At 40.0% G+C, this 23,838-nt stretch overlaps 1 protein-coding gene across 3 annotated transcripts in view; it reads right to left on the minus strand.

The window, feature by feature from the left end:
* Positions 1–23,838, minus strand: part of zmynd11 (zinc finger, MYND-type containing 11) — a 33,275-nt gene that overhangs the window by 8,820 nt on the left and 617 nt on the right. Inside the window, exons 2-10 of one of the 3 annotated variants that reach the window (XM_082514642.1) lie at positions 19,382–19,517; positions 11,479–11,638; positions 10,244–10,267; positions 9,228–9,317; positions 3,617–3,778; positions 3,205–3,282; positions 2,375–2,467; positions 1,209–1,296; positions 5–60 (exon numbers count right to left, since the gene is read on the minus strand). In XM_082514642.1, coding sequence (XP_082370768.1) covers positions 5–60; positions 1,209–1,296; positions 2,375–2,467; positions 3,205–3,282; positions 3,617–3,778; positions 9,228–9,317; positions 10,244–10,267; positions 11,479–11,638; positions 19,382–19,512 — 882 coding nt within the window. In that variant the 5' untranslated portion in view covers positions 19,513–19,517. The remainder of the gene's footprint in view (positions 1–4; positions 61–1,208; positions 1,297–2,374; positions 2,468–3,204; positions 3,283–3,616; positions 3,779–9,227; positions 9,318–10,243; positions 10,268–11,478; positions 11,639–19,381; positions 19,518–23,838) is intronic. The other 2 variants (XM_082514643.1, XM_082514644.1) reach the window with 2 other exon arrangements.

Genomic DNA, 23,838 nt, shown 5'->3' on the forward strand with positions numbered 1-23,838 from the left:
ATACCTCGTGACACGTGTCACTGAAGAGCAACCGTGCAATCTCGGCCTGGTCGCTGTGAACTGCAACATACAAAATAAGACAGCAAAACCTCTCAGTCTGGTCACATCAAGGTTAATACAAGAAAAATCCCAAACCTCAACTAAAACATCAGGACATGAAACACTTTGGGTAGTGATAGTAAACCTAATGGTTTCTGGTGTTAACTCCAGGTTTGATACTCAGTCTGGGTTTTGGGATCACTGAATTCAAACCCAGCAGGCGCTGCTGTTAAACAATATTTTAATGAACATCCAAGGAGAAATTGTGAGGTTTAATAATGTTCTGCAAGTCATCTTGTTGTTATGGTTCTTTTTTGTTTTTTAGCCTAATGAGTTCAGCTCGTGGAGACGATTCTCTAAAGCTTCACTGAATGTATTTAAAAACAAGCATTTGTTTCCTTGTTTAAAATTTGAGATTCAGGGCTTTCAGATTATCAAATAACAAAATTTTGTTGAGCCGTAAAAGCTCGACACGTGTTACCGGTGTGTTAATTAGCCAAACATAACAAGTAAAACTCTCTAATGTTAAGCTATAAGCAAACCAGGCCACAGTCACATGACTTCAGCACCACCACCAGCAAATCCTGTCCTCTGTGTGAGGACATCAAATGTCCCCAACAACTTACAGTCTCAGTCTGACACTTGCTGACATTCATCCTCTGATAAAAGCTACAAAATTCAGTTTGTTTTTTTAAAACAAGGCGAAATTGTCTAAAGCTAGAATTAACCACAGATCTTAAGGCAGCAAAACAAACAAACAAACAAACAAACACACAGAAAACCATTTCAGAAGCGAGGCAGATTAAAAGGACTTAAATGTCCAGGTGTACCCTGACTTTCATCCCACCACAGCTGGGACAGGCTGCAGCAACTCTGACATGGATAAGTGGAAGAACATGGATGGATGGATATACTGAAAAATTGTCAAATTGTCCAAAAATGATTCCATGCATTCAATTTATTGATAAAAACATTTAAAACAGACTAACACTAAATTTAATATTCGTTTTATTAAAATTGAATTCTTGTAAGATTCACTCTTTTTACAAAACAGTCAACATTTGGGAACTTTTTTGCTTTTTGTTAAGAGGAAACAGGGTTTACTTTAAACTCCTCAATCTAAGGTCGGTGTGTTTCATAACCAGTATGTGGCGACACATTGAACCCACCTCCGTACAGTATGGCAGTGTTGTGAACAATCATCTGAGCGTCTGCTTTGAACTCTTCAAAAGTCTTGTACTTTCCTTCAGACAGATTCTGAAAGAGTCACAAATATTGAAAAGAAATTTATTCAGGAGGAGAACGAGGACAAAGAGTCCACTCACATGCTGAGTGTGTGTTAGGTGAGTGATACAAAAGAGGTTACACCACACACACACACACACACACACACACACCCACACCCCCCCCCCTTTGGCAGGAGCTGGATGTGATGCACGCCTTACCACAGCACAGCCCTGCCTGTCTGACCAAATCTTGCAAAATGGTTATTTGCAAACCATTCCCAGTACTTAAGGCTCAAGTCAAATTTATTTGCATAGGGCCATTCCTCATCTTGCTAACTTTTTCTTGTGTTATGTGTTTGCATCACTGAACTGTACATAATACAATGTAACAAGTGTTCCTTTTAACATTTAAGGTTTCATGTTTGCTCCACTTGATCAGAGTCAATTTCTGTGGGGAGGAATTTGATCTTCCCCAATCAAACGCTGGTACCTATGTGAGTCCAAAGTCTTTCTAGCGCTGATGAGATGCCATGCTAAAGTAGCAGAGTTTTGAAAGCGGAGCAGAACAATATATTAGACAATACTGAGAATAGATTCCAGTGCACATACTTGGTTCCACCTCACAGCCTGAGAATAGCTTGACAAGGGTGTTAGTCCCATCACAAGCTGATTAGCTAATCAATAGTCATCTCAGAGAGCTCACTGGAGCGTTCGCTTTTCAGCGGAGAAATTACACAGTTTCATACCACGATGCCAGAACCCACTCAGGAGTGGATGAACTCAAAGTTCTGGACCCTGGAAAGTTTTTAGACTAAAACCAAGTTAAAAAAGGGGCTTCAATGTAATTCACAGAGATCCAGGTCTGTTGAAAAAAAAAAAAAAATGTGGAAAAGAAAAATCAGCTTCTAAACTAACTGATGTCCAAATCCAGCTCACAGAAACAAGCCTGACAACCCAGATGTTAGGAGAACCCAGTACATGATTCTGAAAACAGCCTTGAAATCACAACCTCTGCACAGTGAAGGTCAAAATGGCTGTGAAAATAACACAAATATACTTAATCAGACAAATGTAAGCGGAGCTGTGATGATGCCGAGCTCCACTGTTACCTCTTGGATGTTGGAGACGTCCAGTGCAGTGTGGATCAGTCGTCTGTACATGGGATGTTTAGTGTCTTTGCCTTTTTTGTTCAGGTCCACTGCCTGCAACGTAGACGAGGTGTAACGATAAAACGCAGTCTGACGTAGAAAAGCAGGGATGTGTTAGAGGAAGGTGACGGAGTAATGAAGGAGGGGGAGCCTGGGAGGTCTACATCGATAGAGGCAGCATGCGGGGTTAATGATGAGATTTAATATGCCTTTAAGAGGGAGACGGGGGGAAGATAAAGGAGAGAGGAGATGGAGGGACTGAGTGTGGGCATGGAGACGTAATGGGAGAAAAGATGAGGGGAAGGGTTGTATAATGAGGCCTTTTTTTACTATTACACTGATTCAGCTCCATATTTTTATTCTCGGACTTGAAAACAATCAATATTTATCATTAGTTTTTCTGCAGCTCCTCAGTTGAAGTTCGCGTCCGTCCACCTTTTAAGCCAGCACTCTACTAATCGGCTGCTTCTCACGAGTAGACCGTTTAAACATTAGGTGGGCGGGGCTTCTGATGTCACAGCCAGAGCCACGCATGCCTGAGATGAAACGAAGCATTCAGAGCAGCCTGAAGCATGACTTTTTGGCTCACAGGAATTTCTCGCACATATGCTGGTCTTATTATTGAAAAACCTCAGCGTGAGCACCCACAGCTGTATATGTGTAACTACGGTAACGAAACAGGAGGAAAAAGGATTTGTAACATGCAAATCTTGTAAGCTGGATTTCCATAGTTAGGTTTGATGACAACAACAACAAAAACAACCAGGAGTAAAAGTACAAGCTGTTCTCACCCTCTCCTTCATACGCTGGACAATGAAGCGCAGGTATTTACACATCTCCTGTTTGTTTAAGTTCTTCTTTTTACTTCCCTGATGATGTGCAGAAAGAAAGAAAAAAACCAGACAGACATCACATCACTGCAGGAAGTGTTCTGACAGTGTAATAGAAATACATTTCAATATTAAGTCATTATGGCCCCTGGCAGCTGTTAGAAAGGCAATATCCTGAAATATTAAAAGATAAAATCCTGTTGGAGAGAAACAGAAAGCAGTGTGGGACAGAAACGACTCTATGTGTGAAAAAAAAAAAAGACTAAGACTGTAGGATCATCTGTTTGTAAAGACCAGCCTTATTCTTAATCATCAAACAGCCCAGAATCTGTTCACTTTCTCACGAACGTGCTTGCACTCTTCGAGCACCCACCCTGCAGACGACGCACTGCCAGGGAGATCCTCCGTCTCTGGGCTTGCACTCGTCCGACAGACACTTGAGATGATAGACTCGGAAGCAGTTGTCACATGTTAGGACGTCACCCGGTAGGTGACACTCGAAGCAGTACCAGTCGTGGCTCTCCGTCTCCCAGTCCTGCAGCGAAGACACAGCAAAGCACAAGTTTGGGTGACCCCCCCCCTCCAACCCGCCAACCACAGCAGGGGAGGAAATGATTTTATTTTTTTTTTCCTATCCTCCATCCTTGATTAAAGCTAGCTCACTAGGATGTCAAGCAACAGAGCAGAGAGACCAGTTAATTCCTGAAAGTGTCAGGATTTGCCCCACTGAGAAGCATCAACCTGTTTACTCAGCACTGACAAGGACCATCAAAAGCCTCAATTTTATTGGTTTAGCGCGCCATCGTAATCAAGATTTCTATATGGATCCTACTCGTCCTTTTTCCTGATTTGATGTCTGCGATGTGACTCACTTTCGATTTTATATTTAATTTTTTGTAATTTATTGCTAGAGGACACAGGGGAGTCAGGTCAGATATAAACCCTAAGAACAAAAACTGACTGGTAACCTACAGGTAACATAGTCTACTGCTTTTTTGCTGCTCATGTTCAGATATGTCTAGAAAATATATGCAAATAGATTCTAGCACATGTGACTGAATAGCTGGTGGTATGATTGTAATATTAGGAACACTCGCTTCCCGAGTGCATTGCAGCAGAAACTTTTAAATACATCATTTCATTGAAATTCTACAGGAATCCTCTATAAATGCACACTGACCAAACTTCCTCACATAGCCTGGGAAAAAAAACCTTTTCATCCTGAATCTGATTATGGAGACACACTCTGTGCATCAGCAGTGAAGTCATTTAGCCCAAAAAAGCTAATTTGGACAAATAACACTGTCCTTGTGATAGCTGAGTAAAAGGTCAATGATTCAAAGTGTGAATCAGTAAGATCATCTGGGTGGAAATATCTTTCCTCTCAGAAAATATGTTAAGCTGGTTTTCAGAAAGAGCTCTTCAAGCCTTTTTCCCTCTTTTGTGGATATACAAGAATGAAAAGAAAAAAAGTGGTTGTGCCGAGTTCCTACAAGGTGTGAATGTGGTGAACGGCCTGAGTGATGAACACTACTACGGGAGGGAATCATTCGATTGTTCCTAGATAAACGCAAACAGGGAAGCGGCAGGGCAAAAATGCAGTTTATCTATAAATCAATGCAGCTGTTGAACAACTACAAAGAGGCTTCACAAATGCTAATATTAAAGTAGTGAAGGTTTATTTGGCGTTCTTAAATTATAAATTTATTATTTTTGTCGACCTTTCCTTTTCAAAACTTTTGTTTTAATTGCTTTTTTGTGGTTTGCTCAATTTTAATGAATGCCTGCTACTTCTCTCGGCAATTACTGGCTAGCCTTGGGGCCGGGCATCAATCCTCATTAGTAGGACCACAAACGTGTTTAAATTTCTGTAATGCTCTGTAATCTGGTTTTCTTATGCTAATGTGCAACATTTAACATTTCCCTGCGATGGACTTTAAGTAGAACTGCACAATACAGCTATTGCCATATAATTCAGCCATATTATTGTATCAGCCAATACCCAGCTGATCCTCCTCTATTCCCTGCTAAAAGTAACACAGTCAATTCCGGCAATTTGTGACCGGTGACACAGTTTTTACGAAGATGGTGCAACAGATTAGAAATGAAATGATCAAGACTGCAGATTCTCAGCTTTAGCTCAAAAGTCTGAAAATAGAAAATACTGTGCTAACCACTGAGGGTGATTTTATTTTTCATATGATAACTTAAAGTTATTCTTGTCGAGTAAGAAGCCCCTGCTACGTCACCAGAAAGGAGTTTCCTCCTGCTTTTATTGAACTATAATTAAAAGTTGTGTTCATAGAGAACAGCCTGTGAATGGATGATGTGCAGGAGCATTCCACGGCGTATCCGTAGCATTCAGCAGGTCAACTGAGTTGCGCCGAGACGGGAAGTAAAAGCACTAGAAATTCACGTACTTATCAGCCTGTCAAGAGTCCAACTCCTCCCACTCACAGCCTTGCCGACACAGTGGGTCCAGCAGGAGTCGTGACTGAGTGCAGCTCAAAAAAAAAGGAAATGCAAAAAAAAAAAAACCCCCCCAAAAACAGCACTTCTATTTCTCTTGATTTCTTCTCCATGTGCTGCTATAGTTTAGGTTTTGATGGGGGTGAAGCACACTGGCTAATAGCTGCAGCAATGACAAAGTAGTAAAGAGTTTCTGATGAGGTCTGTTTGCCTTCTGCTTGCTCAATACTGAAGAAAATCTTTTTAAGAATGCATTTTCCTAAACAATCCTGACAAGTCTTTAAACAAAAGACGGTAACAAAAATCGAAAGTGCAGGAGTGTAACCCGCTGCTTCATATAGGGGATGAAACTAGCCATAAAAACACCTGCAGGACTCATTTGTCCTGCAGGTTTTTCGCATTTCTATTTTTTTTAAGCATCTCTTTTGGACCTTCAAATGCATCTCACTGCATCAAAGTATATCCTAATCCCTAAAACTCATCTGTAGGAGCCAGGGAAGCAAAAGGACATCAGGAGTTACAACTGAGGATGAACAGCTCAATCCTTTGCAGAACTCTTTTTACTGGTGAAGTTTAAAACAAATATATTAGTGTTGGAAGAAGACTTTATGAATAAGCTGTTCTAGTTATGATCAACTGTTTGTTTAAGCAATTAAATACTGTTCTCCATCTGTAACTGTAAATAAGAATGTTTATCAACTAGCAAAAAAAACAAACAAACAAAGGAGCCCTAATGTTGTTATGCCACACATCATTATTAATCGATGTTTAAAATAAGGCTCCAAATCGAGATGTTGTATTGCCTCGAACTCGAATGAAATAAGGAACTGAGGACGTATAAACTCAAAGGAGACGAGGAAAGAAAGTCAGAAAGTGATCCTCAGGTTTTACTTGCATCCGTTTTTTTTTTAAAAGATTGGAATAATTTAATAGCTGATTGCACAAATTAATTACAAATTACAAAATGTAATTGCTGTTTTTATAATTTTATTCATTAAAAAAAATAATAAATCTATGAACAAATTGATGGCGTGTTTAACAGAGCTGAAAATAAATTAAATCATTAATTGAAAAATTCTTTAAAGAACAAAAATTTAAGATAATTTTTTTTGGGGGGTTGGGGGGGGGGGCATAATTTTCAATGAACCCCTTGAATTAAAGCTGAGAGTCCGTCTATCCCATCTCGCTTGCGTCGCTTTAAACCCACAGTGGTAATGCGCAGATTCAAACCTGCACATCTACATTGCCATTTCAGGCACATACAGGATCTCACCACTGTAGCAGTGATCGTGGTCAGACCACATATTTTCGTCCAAAGTTTATCTGGGAACAAAATGAGCTCACACGAAGTACAACCTCAAAGATTCCCAGCTGAACAGAACTGAAGGAGGGTTCAAAATTTAAGTCCGCGTAGATGTAAACACACTCTAAAAATCCATGCACCGATTCGTCAAAGGACTTCTAAAGCGTAATAGTCTCTTCACCCACACAAACACTTGAAAAACAGAGAGATGGTGCTCGTGTTCTGCTGAGTGTCAAGAGCCACTTCACTATTGTTGGACTGTCTGATGAAAGACAAGTGCCTGACTTCAAAAAGCCAGAGCTCTGTGAGCCAAGGACACGACGTCTGTGGTTTCAGCAAAGTGACTTTTAACACAAGTGCGGACAGATTTGGGCCCAAGCACAACAGATATTATTACAATAACGTTTGAATACAGACTCGGCAACACCAACACTAAGATAGAGATACGACTATAAAACTGTGCTTAGCTAAAGTTCAACTCCCCCCAAAAAAAGCCTTTTATGAGTTCCAATCACAGACTTCTCTTAACCGTGAAGCGCTTCTTTGCTTTTTGGAGGGAGAAATGTGCCCAGACTATAAGCTGCCAAGGCGAGGGCTTTGAGAGCGATAGAGGAAGAACCGAGGCAGTGAGAGTTGGCTGCCTTTAGCTTTACTCTGGTTAACAGCTCTGTACTGTCAGTGTCAAGCTGGGACACTCCACAGAGCCGGGCAAGGTCGAGCAGCAGGGCTAGCATGCCTTATTGTGACCCACAAAAAACAACTCCAGGATTCATCTCCATTGTAAGGCTTCACTCCCAGCCTACAAACACAGATCCATCACTACAGCACCATCAGTGGGCATTTTTGTTTGCCTTTGAGCAGTACCACCATTACTGCAATGTCAAGTAGCTATGGTTTGTACTGCTGCCTGATGATAGTGACAACTGAATAAGTAGTCGTGACTACTTAGTTGGGTAGAAAACCCTGACAAGGGTTTGCACTGCTGATGGTTTTTTGGTTGCCCCAGTTAAAGCAACTAACAGAATAATGAGCTGACTGAGATAATTTATCTCCATTTCAGTGGCTCAGAGGATCAAAGGCTGCTAATGCTGGTTAGCTAAGCAGTGGCTTTTGTTACATAAGTTACCATGTTAAGCTAGCCCGCATCAAACTCAGTCAAGCTCAATAAGAATATCTGTGAATGAAAAATGTCTGTGTCGCTATGACGAACAAAGTCCTTTCTGTTAGCATTTCTGATCCTGTCTCTCTCCACAGGCCCAAGTAAAATGTTTATTCTCAGAGAGAAGCACTAAGTTTGAGTTTTTCCAACTATCAGAGCAGTTTGGAGCCTATGTTCATAGCGTGCAGACGTTTTAAACCTTGCTAGGGAGGCAACATTGCAACAATGGCTACTTGCCCGCCTAAGTAATTAAAATCTCACAAATCAACATATTTAATAGCAATGACACATCAAATATTAAATCTTATCCTTCTATAAAGTTATTCTATTGTTCAAGTTGTTTGCTAAAATATTTGATGGTAAAAAATTTTATCTTGACACATTAAATAGCCTCTCTTTTGGTGTCAAGTGTTTCATTTCCTGTGTGTATTAATTGTATGTGAGATGGCCCACCCTTAAGCACCACGGCAAACCCTGCACTCAGTGATGTTAGTTACAGTGTTTATGCACAGTAAAGAAACTGATCAAAGAGCATATCCACTCAGAGGCCTGTCAAGCTTTCAATAAAGTTTCAAAAACAAATGAAATTCGCTCGGGAGGATCTAAAGAATGAAAACAGTGTTTGAGCAGCGAAACTCGCTGAACGATGTCAAAATAATGGGTTAGTAGCTGCAATGAAATAATGTGCATGTAGACTCTTTTACTGTGTGTAACTACTGTCAAAGTGCATCAATACATCACATCATGTTCATTACCATGCATCAAATGAGTAGATTTAAGTCAGTTTAATAACCAAACTTTCAATAATCAACAAGCATTTAGGGGACGTTTAATGAAATTGATCCTGTAAGATCAGGTGAACCTGGATTTAATCCAGCCTGGCTTGAGGGAATGCTTTTAAAACTGAACTTTAATTTTTTTAAAGAACCTATTTGTGCTATTTTTGAAAGTTATGTTGTTGTGCAAATGCCATGGTTATCTGTTAGAGGTCCAAATAAATCTTGAGGTCAACCAGAGGACACAGCTCACGCCAGCTGGACTGAATCCAAGCACCTGCGGTGGGAGAACTGGCCTCCATCTAGGCCCTGCTTCAGAGTGCTGCTCACATTCAAACTCTGGTCTGTCCGCTGAGTGATTACTAACCTGAAAGAACCAGTCGGCCATGTTATTAGCAGCAGGCACGGAGGAAACTAAAGAGCACAACCACACAAACCATAATCACCCAGCTCCCCTCCCACCCCCACCTCCACTGTTTCATCAATTGAAAATGAAGGAAAAAAGAAAAAAAAGAAAATAAGCATGCCAGACAGAAGTTAAGACCACAGCAGAGCACACTGTTCTTAGAAGAACTACAACTACCAAGACCAAAATACTACAAACTCACAAATGCTTGCTACCAACCTGCGGCTATGCTAGCATTGCTTGTCATCTCACATGAGAATGTGATTGAGTTTAAGCAAACACCAATTGCTTTTCAAGCCATAACTTGATATTTGAGTATGTTTGGCTGGGTTTTTTTTTTTTTTTTAAAACATCAGGAGACTTTGTGTTATCAAAATCAAGCAACAACACACCTGTAGATAAGTAGCAAGCACATATTTCATAAAGATCACTGATCACTTCCGCAAGAAATTTGGCCACGCAGACACAGCGCTGCAACGGACTTTCATGAAGCTTTTCACAGCATAACTGAATGACAGCATGTAATGTCTGGCAGTGCGATTACTGCTAACTCTAGGCCAGCAAGCAGAATGATTTTCAAATGGAAACCGGATGCATAAATTCATTTACGGTGCAGCAAGTGGACTCAGTCAAAAGCACTGCACAAAGACTCGATCTCTTGCTTTCAATCTCATTTTAAACGGCTTCTAACTTTTGCACCAACCAGACCATACTGTACGCTGTTTAGCTTTTCTGCAGCCTGCTTAAAAAGATTCACTCAAATCCCCGACTGCACTGCATGTGGCAGAACTGATTTCTCACAGAATGATGTTAGTTGAGAGGAGGGGAAAATGAGGGGAGCAAATGAGAACAAACCCTGGATTTGAAAATAACGATGCAGCCCTTACCTTGCTTCCCTCGGCTTTTGGATCCTGTGATTGCAAGTGATTCAGAGAGTAGTGTTTAAAAGTCCTGCTAAAATAACCTGGGCTCCACTGGAGCCTCAGTGTCATGTCCCTTAGAGACCCATGCCTTTCTCCACTCACAAAAGTATTCTGTGATGACCCACAACATATAAAGAGCCAGATCTATCAAGCTTTCTATGTTTCCATGACTCTTCTCTGGTCTGCAATCATAACAAATAAACCTGTTCTATTAAATCTGAAGTCAGTGTGAACTGTTACATGAGCACATGGAAGTTACAGTTGTTTTAGAAAGAGTAGAAAACTTAGTTTCCTATCAAATCAAATCACAGATTTGTGTTTTTCCTGCATTATGTTTCACTGTAGCTCACTCATGACTGATGATGCTAATGTTGTTTAACAGGTAAAGTGTGACATTGATACAGCCAGTTTTTGTACCCTAAAGAAACAAAAACAGTAGGATTAAAAACAGCCACAAAATACTTTACCCCCCACTTGCATTTGCAAAGTAATGCACAACACAGCCTTTTGAAATACAGATGGAAAAATACACAAAGGTTCTCCCCAGACAGTGATAAATTGAAATAGTGCACTCTGCACAGATACTGTGACAGACTGACTGTAAGAATCACTACACTGCGAATACTGCCTCACTACTAACTGGGGAAATAAAACAAGTATTGCAAATTTCAAAAGAAGTCTATCAATAAAACTGCAGAGCAGATGGCTTCCTTCTCAAGGCAAACGACAGCAGAAGCTGATGGAGTATTTTCTGCACATGCACGCTGAGCGGTAATTATTGAAGCCTTGTATTAATCTGAAATACCACTCCTTCCTACCCAGCTACCTCTGCTGTTTGGCACTTACTGCTTAAGAACGTGCCTGTATATCATCTGTGAACATAGTAAAAGACGTACTGTGTGCATGCTGTAAATTCATTACTAAAAACCAGCAAATATTTTCATTATAGACAATGGCTTTAATAGGTTTTATAGGATTATTGAGATTTTCCCCTAGCTAAAACACAGGACTAAAAATGATCGGTAAGGAAACGATACAATCTGCCAACTCTTACAGGCTGCTAAAAAGTGTCAGCTATCAGTCAGATCAACACTCAGCTGTGCAGACCCAACTACTACTTTCTATTTGTGGCCATTAACACAAACTCAGACATTAAATTCACAACTGCTTGTGAACTTGATAAATTGTAGTGGGCTCACCATCTCATCCCCAGGCAGCCAGTATCCCTCTTGCTCGATGCCGGCCTTGGAGCCCTTGCAGCCAACGGTCAGGGTCTCCACCACCAGGCCGTCCTTCACAGCCAGGCTCAACTGTCTGGCGGTTTCCTTCGGATGCATGCCAAACACACGGCTCAGGTACCTGCATAGTCGGAAGTGGAGATGTAATTGAGGAAAATCAGAGGCAGCTGTGCTAATGACAGCCATTTTTTAATACTGGCTAAAGATGAACATTTAAAACGCGAGGCAGGCGGAAAACACAGCAGAAACATACTTGGATTAATACTGCTGGATGGGACAAAGACCAACACCTTTCTCATCCCTTAAACCAGCTCTAATTCGTGTACACATCCGTTGGAGAGGCTGCATTTTCCCCACCATGTTTAAATTAGCCGTCTCACTGTTTTGTAATTTTCCAACAAAACCCCAGAGCTACATAAATTAATTTACAATCTTCGGAAAACAGATTAGGGATACGTGTGGTATTTAAAATTGCAAGCAGAGGAGGACTTTTTCCATCAGCTTCCCCTCTCACGAGCGTACATTTACAAAGCCGATTCCTGCAGCTGCTCGCTGATTGGTAGGACAATTCTCCGAGCAAGGTCATGTATCGTCTACTGGGGCAGTCAGCCAACAGACAGACCACAGGATTTCCTCCAGAAAGAGTTGTTCGGCTGGCATAGGCCCAGGGGTGGGGATAGATAGTGAATACAAGTCAGAGAGTATTACCAAAGGATCTGAAATCAATGTACAAGGGTCCTCTGACCAGGATAGCGGAAGCTCTACTGACTACATGACATTTCTATTTCTATCTTTCTCTCTCTACACCATCGTCCTCCGAACCGCAGCACTTAAAAATAATCAACTTTTTTCCTGTTAAGTTCACCGAGTTTTAATCTCAAATTGCATCAAATGTATGATGTTGCAGGATGACAATTTTTTTTCCAGCTTAATATCTGTCCTACTCTAAGCAATGCACAAGTGCAACTAGTCCAATTTTTACTATAGTACAATATGGAAAGTAAAAGCTTTATTCAGCTCCTTTAATCCTTTTTGACTTCAGTCATTTTGTCAATTAAAATGTCAGATAACAGTTTTTAAACAGTTTTTTTGACTCATTTGTCACACAAATGAGGCAACATTGAAACAAATCAGCCAGCAAACATTCACAATTAAAAAGATGGAACCATCTAATGCTTGGTGCTTTGGCATAAAGCACAAAACGGTTGCCAGATTAACAACATAGTTGCAGATTAAGAGATCTCCTCCACAAATCATTCCAGCTCTTGTGACTAGTCACACCTGGATTTAATTACCAGCCCATTCCAGTGTACGTACGCACCCTTGTTTGGTTAAGTTGGCAAACAAACTGACATGGATTTTATATAAAGGTTTTACAGCAATTAAAGACACCAAAAGCAAAGAATTCAAAGGAATGCATCTTTTAATGTTTTTTCCCTTTATTTTAACAGATAGTTATTTTGTTAGATCAACAGAATAAAAACAAAATTTTTATAAATTTAACTGTAACCCATATTTTGGGTATTTAAAGTTAGCAGTTAGGTTGGTTAACATGTAACTAACTGATTCTAAGCTGCCTGATAGGCTGGTTAAAGATTAGCCTCTGCCTCACCAACTTTGTTCTCCTTCTACATCACCCATCACCTTTATAGCCACAAAGCCGACACGGTGAAATTAAGCTGCAGTGGGGCTGTAAAGAGAGGGGAGGTTGTACAGGAAAGCTGGTGCTATCCGTTGCATGCCAGTGCTTGCCGTTACCATGACAACACCCACTCGCCGCCAGTATTCATTTGGCAAGCCGCCAGGTCCCAAGGTGTTCGCCAACTTGCTGAAAAGAGATGTGCCAAGTGTTTCATTGAGTCTGTGCTCCATCCGCCAACTGAAAGGAATGACTGATCAGCAAGGTCTGCTTTGGGTGATTTGTCATCAATTTGCATAGTCTGAACAATGTGGAATTCTCGCAGCAGATAAAAACCAAGATGGTTAAAACGTCGTGACCCCAACCTGCTGCAGATTTAAGGTTTCTACAGCAGGAACGAAGCAATTAGAGGGAGAGCTGACCACATGGCGAGAACAGCAATGAGCGAGCAGCAGCTGGAGACTGTCAGAACTTAACAGCTGCCAATCAAGGTATTGATCCATGTCTGGTTTGCCCTCCAGTATAAACAGGGCACAACACAACACCCAAAGCTTTGCCTTCGCAGCTTGAGGAAAAAAACTCAACTGTGAAATAGAAACAGCAATGCCAGACTAGGGGTGTGCAATATCAACCGGGACTCGTACTTTAGTCAATTATACGAAACCAACTTGTCACAACAAAGGACCGTACTAGACAGTTATCAGAAATAATAGCCACTTAAACTAATTGTTCATGTTTTACTGATGTTCAACAGATGTTTACTATTGGTTTTAAGATTTTTAGTGCAGAGACCCATCTGTCCTGGCAGACAGCAGCTGCATCCTTCCCCGTCTGGAAAAATAAGATGCATGACAGCCTCGTGAACCAGAACGATTTTACACGGCTTTGATCTACAAAATGACCCCGCTCGATTTACGCTTCGTCAGAGTCGACGCCATACAACTAGGGCTGCCACAAACGATTATTTTGATAGTCGACTAGTCACCGATTATTTTTGCGATTAGTCGACTAATCAGATCATCATCCATTGGACGTACAGCTTATTGCACCAGCAGCATCTGGTCTTATATAACTATCATTAGCTTACAGCTTGAAGTGTTTGTGCTAACTAAAAATAAAGACAAGATGGTAGTTTATTAATTTTTAATGAAATTTGCAGATTGTTTCGGTGAAGTTTAATAAACTCCTTGCTTTCTAAAATATAACAGGACACCGGAGTATATTCTCCAGCGTCTCACACTTCTGATAATCAGCTGTCTGCTTGACAGTTTTAGCTGTGCAAAAACTATAACTTTAATCTCAGCCAAACCGATTTACTCAGGAACAAATAAAATACTAAAGAAAGCCAAACAATAACATTTTTAAGTTATCTAAGTGACTTATATATATATATGTTTAACCTGACTAGCGAAAGACGGCGGTGGGTTTGAAAACGATTTGCCGGGAGTCCGGTGTTCTCACGGGCTCTAGTTAGCCTTGCCCCCGTCTAGCTAACGAGCTAGTGGGTAACAGACGTCTCCGAAAACGTCGGAGCGCTTTTGAAAATATGTGGTGTCCTGATAAACTGAGCAGATATTTGAGGTTTACACAGCTACATTCTCGCCTGAAAATATGTTAAACGTTTATTTTGTGACCCAGAAAGAATAATAAGAGTAAAGTTAAAACTAACTAGCTGCCGCCATTGTTGACAACTGCGCTGGGCTGCGCTATGAATTCTGGGACACAGCTTCTTCTTCTTCGGGGTTTAACGGCAGCTGGCATCCTTGTACATGCAGTGCTGCCATCTTCTGTTTCAGTCCGTTATTACACTCTTAAATCCTGCTACTTATTCCTGCGTCTTTTGGGATCTTACAAAGCTTCAAACGATGCGTCGACTATTAAATTAGTCGTCGACGATTTTAATAGTCGACATAATCGTGACTAGTCGACTAATCGTGGCAGCCCTACATACAACCTAAACAAAGTGTTGGGGAGTAACGGAATACATGTAGCGCCGATACGTATTTAACCTCCTAAGACCCAAACTCTTCCATGGCATGCATTTTTTTTTTTTTTGTGTGTCCCGTTTGGATCTTTAGCCATCAGAATTGTTGTCTTAAGGCCAATAAAGATGCCAAGCAGATTTATTTTACCAAGTGGATCATCATGGCCTTGCCATATTGGTCCATTTGATTGACCTTTATTATAATTATGAATTTATTTTATTTTCAGTTGCTACAAACGGGACAGACATGACTGGGGGATAGGACAGGGAGAAAGAATGAAAGAAAGAGAGGGAGAGAAAGAAAACCAAAGGGGAGAAGAGACGGTGAGAAGGGGGGAGAAAGAAAAAAAAAAAAAGAAAAAAAAAAGAAAAACAAACAAACAAACAAAAACAAAACACCTGGGTCACCTGTATGGAGAAAAAAAACAGAAGAGAAAGCAAACAACAAAGAGCAACATAATAATAAAAAAAAAACAAAAAAACAGCACCATCACAATAAACTAGCTAGCAGTAGATATCAGTAGATGCTAAATAATTAACGATATTGTGCAGCACGCAAGATAGACAGCGCACAATGTGCTTTGAGGCAGCAGCCAAGAAAGCTGTAGTCTGTGTCTGTGAACACCCGTGTGTACACCTGTGTGCATACCTGTGTGGATCAGCATGGCATGCATTTTTAATTTCTCTTTGATATCTGGGCATATTGGGACCCGATGAATGTAAAAACAAAGAATTACCAGATTTTTTTTTTTAACCTGATTTTTGTTTCTAAGAAAAATGAGAGCCACATATGAGGATATTTGTTTAAAATTTCGATAGAACAGTAGCAGAATAATGTCCTCGTAAGTGGATATCAGGCCATTGTTGAGCAAAATTTAGTATTTTGGTCTAAATAACCCATAATGTGATGTCCACATATGTGGACGGCAGGTCCTAGGAGGTTAAAATACAAAATATGAGTAACTGTATTCCGTTACAGAGTTATTTTCCTGTTTCATATTGTGGCGGGTCAGGACTGTTTGGGTTTTGTTTGACATGTTCTGTTGTTCCAGGTGGCAGCGTTGCGGTTGCCATGGTTACAGGGTGACGCTCTCTCTCTGCGACTGTGTGTTTCCTGGGTGAGAGAGTGGCTTTTTGTTGTTGTGCTAAGCTAACAGGCAGAATGCTACAGGCATCGCCCTAAAGCATGTAGCCTCATGGGCAGTGTAGTCTGTGCTGCAGGGAGAATGGACTGCCATACACGTTATGTGTCTGAGCGCGAGGAGGGAGAAAAAGGAGGGTGGAAAAGTACAAGTTGTCATCGAACAAAAACGAGAGCTGGAAGCATGTAAATACAATAATAACCCTTCAGTAATAGTAATAAATCACACGGCAATAGTACATTCGTGTAGTTGTAAAAAGCAAGATAATATATTAAGATATATTATATTTCAGAATACATTACTCTTATTGAGTAACGTAACGGAATACGTTACAAAACACATTTTGGGGTATGTATTCTGTATTGGAATACATTTTAAAAGTAACCTTCCCAACACTGCCTAAACAGTGCATAAGCACTTTCTCCACAGGTGTGTGAATATTAACCTTGAAGGCCGACAGTGGCGCCCGTACAGTTTATGATACTAGCCACACTCTGTAAACAACACAGTCTCTGTGCCATTTCATCCATTGGAAAGAGTCAGTGTTGGGATTGCTATTCAAAGAAAGTAATGTATTACACATTACTTGTTACTTAAAACAAAAACAACAAAAAGTAATGCCCTATATTACTTATTTACTCACCTGAGAAAGTAATTCTTTCCATTACTCATTACTCTGTGACACTGTCACATAATTACCCCTTAACACTATAACGCTGACTCAATTCTCTATCTCAACAAGGATAGATATAATCTTTTTTTAAGTGTCTTGTATGAACACAAACCCAACAATGCAGACCAAATCTGAAAACCAACCCAAAGAGACTTTGAAGTGATGGCCACACTTTGAACTACAGAAACATGAAACAAGCCTGACAGCTCTTGCTACCTACTGAAGATCAGGCTCTGGCTGCTGGGCTCGGGTCAGCATGAACTCAACTACATCACCAGCTTGGGTTCTTCGCTACCTTTGTGTTAGCATGCGGTCTGCGCAGATGCCTACAAAAAGTCCAAAATCTGTTTTCTGTCCTTGGCGCAGTTTAAACTTTTTATGAAATGAAAATAAAAACAATGTCTAAATCTGCACTCCAGCTGATTACAGCCAAGTGCACAGGAAGAAGACATGTTTGAATTTTTTTCCTGTTTACTCAGAATGCAGATAATTGAAGAACGTTTGTAATGCAAGTAATGGTGTAATTGTGACTGATGACTGAATTTAGTACAGTAAGTCTCCTGAAGCACATAAGGTGCTTACAGTAATGCAGTACTCTGGATCACATTACACCTAGCACTCCTGGACACAGCAACATTTCAGTGATATTAAAAATGTTTTTGAGATGTGAAAAACATGATCAACTGATCAACTGTTCACATTCATAAACAATGTTTCACCTCTTCAGTTAAACTGCTCAGTTTTACTGTTTGAGTTTTACACTAGTGCAATTTTTTTGGAGATATGGTTGTATAAAGGGATGCTCAGTGACTCGACTAAAGTAGGTTGTAGCAGACGCGCCCCACTCAGATAGGCGCCTGCTACACCCGTCCAACCCTGAAACCAACACCGAAACTAAAGCCGTGCACAACTGAGGATACAGACACAAGCAACAGATTTTAATCATCGTAAAATACGCACATCAAATCAAGCGCACACCGCATTAAGAACATTTTCACTGCTTTTTGACCTAAGTGAGAGCCCTTTCCAGCAAGAAAACTACTCAGACACAAATGCACTAGACTCTGCTCTCAAAACTGCTTTGTCACAAAACATGGAAGGTGTTTGTCTACCAGCCTCAGTTAATTAGTCTTAATATACAACTTGTTTTTAGTAAATCAGTTAAGACTGGGATCAACACGTTAAAACGGCAAAGCCAGTCAGAAATCATCAGCTTTTATATTTATTGTATTATTTCCACAAATCAAACTTTGGAAACTGCTGCCACACATGCATTACTGAAGTTAGAGGATATATGTAAGATATAGTTAAAGTAAACTTTGATTCATTACTCATTGTTGAAGCAGGGGTCAGTCTCGCTCTGCAGACAGAGCTGCCTGACTCAGAGCGTAATAAGCAGAAACACGACATAGCTTTAGAGTAGAAATCTTTTATGTAACACATGAAAAAAAACAAAAACTATAGTGATTAAAAACTAAACGCTGCACAGTCCTAAAAGACATCAAACTAGACCTGAATCTATTACAATAATAACTGATTAGTCCACCTATCCCTGAATGACGCAGTCGTTCACCAAGCAGGCTCTTGAATGTGACGGTTTAAAAATAATTGTTTTCAGATCATCATCTTGGTCTAGGTAGTTTTCACTGTTTACATCTAGAAACTGATTAAACGAAAACACGTAATTACGGCTTGTAGCTGTAGAACAAAGTGATTACAGATATGACGCATTTCATTTTGGGTACATTTAAAATGAATTCAAAAACAAACATGAAGAACAATCCCTCAAGGGCATCCCACAAGGATAAATGGTGCTCATTTGAATACGATAACAAGCCAAAGGCAACATTAACGACAACTGCACAAAAGCATCTGTTATGTTGATGATAATTATTTGGCCACAAACAACAATCAAACAAATCGGAACACTTGTGTTTAGCATTTTGATGCTTTTCTGCTGGATATTATTTTGTAGTGGAAAAAAAAAAGTTCTTGATAACATGTTCACCGTTTTCTACCACTTGGAATAAAGGACCAAGCAAACAAATTACTGACAATGATGAGACGCAGTTTCAGCCCTACAAAAATAAAAATACAGAAAGAAATTTGAAAGCTTTTTAGATTCTAGACATCTTAATCTAGAGAGATTAAGATTAAAGATTAAGTAGGAAGAGTTTTTCTAAGAGCTTCAAATATCGGTCACCCTGGAACATCAAAGAACCAAACCAAACAAATGATTCAAACATCTCACCATATCAACATGAAGGTAGTTTGAGCGATGACATGTTAGCACAGTGATGACCTAAGGGGATAAAATGTCTTCGCACTCTGCCTTTAATGACCTAAAACACTGACTGGGGAGCTGACACAGCCATTTATGTTCATAAATAACATTACTACATCCGTGTTATCTGCAGTGGACTTACTTTGAGATCCTGTCCATGTTTGCGATTTGTTTCTGGTTGCGTATGACCTCGATGGCCTCCCAGACATACTGGACGACCTTTGGGTCCGCCTGCCTCTTCTTCACCACACGTGACATGATTTCCTTATTCATGACAACTGTAAGAAACAAAGACAAAAAAAATATTGATCAGCAGTTATTTTGCTTTTGTTTAATAAATGAACAGAAACTTACCGGTAAACAAAATACAAATAGGCACGCAGACTGCTCCAACATGGCAAAAATCACAATCATGAGTATAACAGAAATGAACTGCTGATTATTTAACATGATTGTTCAATCATTTCATCAACATCAAGCATTTATTGGTCTAGAAAAATAAATCTTTTTCAAGGGGACTTTATTAAATTTTAATATAACCTCAGTCAGAAACAAATATATTGGGGGCGGGGGGGATAAATCCAAGCTTTCAAGCCAAAAACTGTAACTGAAAATTTTAAATATGATTAATCACCCAGTCTTAGAAAACCTTGACAGGTTTAGGATTATTACAAGTTACATAATTCCAGTGGCTGTGTTGTTTGTGACTGTAACACCTGTGGTAACTCCATTAATACATGAGACATGCTGCCAGTGATTAGACAGCAGAAATAATACAGAAACTAATATAAACAGTTGTCTCAATCCGATTGTTAAGTGATGACGTGACGAATCCTACTTCCGGGCCTAAAGTAGTCTGTGTTTAATATGGCTTTTGTGTTGTTAACATGTTTAATGTTATGTATTTTCTTCTATTTAATCTCAAAAAGCTCCTAAAACAGTCAGTGATCACTGTTGACCTCCCTCGGCTTTTATTACCACTAATCATTTATTTAAGCTCAGTTTTTAAAACCTTAGGATGTAACTACAGCCCAGCCCATGCAGCAGTACATGAATGACTAACCTCGTATTGTGGATGGATTATCTCAGTTGTTCTCCTGGCTGAAGTTTGGTCCTTTTACAGCACCCTGCCATGCGATTACATTTGTTCCTGACCACCGAGAACACTCACGTTAACTTTTATCGAGTGGAAAAAAAGTTAGCTTGTTTATATTATGCTAACATAGCTGTGTCGCTAGCGGTCACGTAGCACATCATTATATACCAGCTAGCCCAACTTCAGTAACCCTACAAACGTCACTGCTGTTTAGTTTTCTGTCTTCATTTATGCTGGAAGTGATAACAGAGCTGTACGTTTTAATTTGTTTCCAAAACCCCGCAGTCAGGACATGCTATATTGTATTTAGATAGAAACTAGCGAGCTAACTCCCTGCTAACTTCTAACTCCGTTAAATGTCATAAATTCCGTTTTCATGGATGCCTGGATGTTAAACTCAATTGTTACACCTGGTAGAGCAGAACGCTGATCATTTTATTAAAGATGAAAGACTAGACAGTTTTTCAACTCTCAGTAATGCCATAGTGATCGTTTGATATATGGACCTGCAGCGGAGTTTAGGTCCAGACACGGCTGGTGACGTCAGACTGAACAATCGGATTTACCTCATAAGACAACACTCACATCACTGGATGAGAGCACATACATTTCAGAATATTTTTCTTACCTGGTAGACTGGTCGGGTAAGCTATTAAACAAATTAACTTGCATTCATTACGGTTTGGACAGTTATTGTAAATCTTCTCCAACTATGAGCAAAAGGTGAACGTAATGAATACACACAACTTTGTGTCATTCATGGACAAATTACACACAGGTGTAAATCTATAATACATTTATTTGAAGTTTATTTTTTTTGCCTCTAACAAATGTTTCCTCTGGTGACATTTTTTATTTAGGCCTTGCTGACATTAAAACTAGTAAATCATCACAAAAGCAGCAAAACACAAGTTTACATTTTGCCTGATAGAGACACAATGTTTTCTTTACAAATGGTTGCATAGTTTCAGATCACCTGATAGTCACCAGGGGCGATGACAGATAACTAAAACCAAAGATTGTGCAGAATCCTGCACGACTCTCCTTCAAGACATTACACAGGTGATGTATGGTACTTGAGTCATCACCTCATACCTCACAAATAGTTTTACCCAAGTATTCGGACCACATACGTCCTTCACATTAAAGACGTCACTAAAAACTGTGAAAGGAAATGCTTCAAGTAACAGTAACAAGTGTCTGATGCATATCCAAACCTCTGATTTTCATCAGCATAAACTGGACCATCAGGACAGACGTGTTACTTAGAAGAAAACATTGTTCCTCCTTCCATCTCATCTCAATGTTTAAGAGGAAAAAGCTTGTACCAATGTTTAAAAAAATGAAATGAAAGCTGAAACATGGCAGCTATTTTTTTTACAACATTTTTAAAAATGCTTACACAAGCAGAAATCTACCTAAAAATGTAAATACACCCTACAGTTACTTTAATTAAACCCTGACTTTATTTTACAGTATGAAAAACTATAACAACAAGATGAAATATTATGATCTTAAGCTAATTGCTTATGCTTATGAAGACAAGAGATATATGCCAGTGTGGTTTGTTTTAAAACCACATGCAGTCACTAGTTACTTCAGTTTTTAATGCAATTAATTTCTCCTGAAACTAAATAAACTCAAACTGGTTAGGTTGACTCCTTAAAATGGTGCACAGGCCTGGCCTACCCTAAATATCTTAAAAAATTCAAATCCAATTTTATGCGGTGCTCCTCTTAGCCATCCGTGAAACTTAAGATGTCACTTTCATAAACCGCAGCCAAAAGCTAACCATAATACTACTGAAAGAATTTTAACATGAACGAAGAAGCTCGGCTTTCGTGCACTTGTGGTAGAAGAGGCTGAGACAGATGTCGACAGGCGATGTTAATTCTCACCCCTTTCTCATGAGAGAATGGACCGTGGTTTATGTCGAAAGCACGTAAGAACGAGCCGCATATTTGTTGTTGGGAGCAAAACAAACAAACAAACCACCTAAAAATAAATGCAGATTCGGTTCAAATCAGCACAAACAATGCAAAAACGCTGTCTGTGACAATGCAACACTGCATATATCGGTCATAGTCAGTCAGAGTCATTAGGCGTGAGAGTTGATGTTACTGCTCTGAGTGTGGCTTCTTAAAAATACAGAGTTGATGTTTTAATATTGCAAAACCAGATCACATGAAGCACCTACTATAGACACATCTGGAGTCCACAAAATGCTACTGGCAAGTGTTTCTACAACTTTATTTTATATTAAAAACAAAACAAAAATGCAATTTAAAATAAATAACCTTAGCCTGTGATATTTACTGATATCCGTGGCCAGAGCTCATCTGTTGCCAGTCAATTTTGCAAATAGTGTAATAAAGGGATTTAAAAACAGTTTCTTTGTTCTTTTTTCTCTGGCACAAAATGTGGCTTAAACACACACACACAAAATAAAACAAGGCAGTGTTGGAAAATGGTTAAAATAAAAAAATAATCTGGATTTTACACCTTAATTTGTGTAACACTCGATTTTAAAACTGGCAATTTTTTGCACTGTTGACGAGAAAAAACTGTTTATGTTTTATGTGGATTCTGATAGTGAAACACAGAAAGTGCACAAATATTCTGATGTTCACATTCAAATACAGGGAAACGTAACCCGGCATCACACCATAGCTGAAGGCAAAACAAAATGAGGTGACACTGAGTAATGTGAGCTACCCTATTCTGTGTCAAGCGCAGTCGCTGTGAACGGGTGCCACCTGTGCAATGATGCCCTCGTTTCCTCCGTTCAGCCTGTGCCTCTCCTGAGATCACGCCGCGTGATGACAGGACGGGCGGCTCTGCACGCCGGCGTGCTCACACATCAATTAAGCAAGGTGTGCGACCCAGGAGCCCAATTAGCAGACAGCCAGCCCAGGCTGAGTGGGCTTCGTGGCTCTCGCGGTAAACAAAGACGACACACCACGCTGCTGTTCCCTCACTAGAAAACTGACAGCCCCACCGGACGTTACGCCAAGAAGACAATCATACCCACTGGTTAAAACGCCGATTAAATCCACTTGACGGGCTCTAGGTTTAAAGAGGGCAACGCTGTCTAAACATTTTAGCACGACTCTCTGCCATTTACCGTTAGCCCGCTAACAGCAAGCGGGTCATAATAAAAGCTAGCGGAGGATCCCCGCTAGCTAAAACTAATGCATTACAACGCAGTGATTACCATAACCGCACATATAATATTTAATTTAAAGAACACACTTGTCATAACTTGTACCGTCAGCAACAAAGACAGCCGCGGCAGGCCACGGGCACTGCAATTGAAGGAGCTCACTTTAGCCACTAGCAGGCTGGCTAATGTCCAACTCAAAGCTTGTCAGGACAAAAAAAAGTCAGCTTTCCCCCCAGTGAACTCAAACCAGCTCGATTACATTGTAGACTAAATGCGAGATAACCTAAATACCAGAAAAGTACATAACAATAATAGGTGATTGTCGGCCATGCGATCGTTA

Source organism: Aulonocara stuartgranti (assembly GCF_965226115.1).
Source record: "Aulonocara stuartgranti genome assembly, chromosome: 18".
Lineage (NCBI taxonomy): Eukaryota > Metazoa > Chordata > Actinopteri > Cichliformes > Cichlidae > Aulonocara > Aulonocara stuartgranti.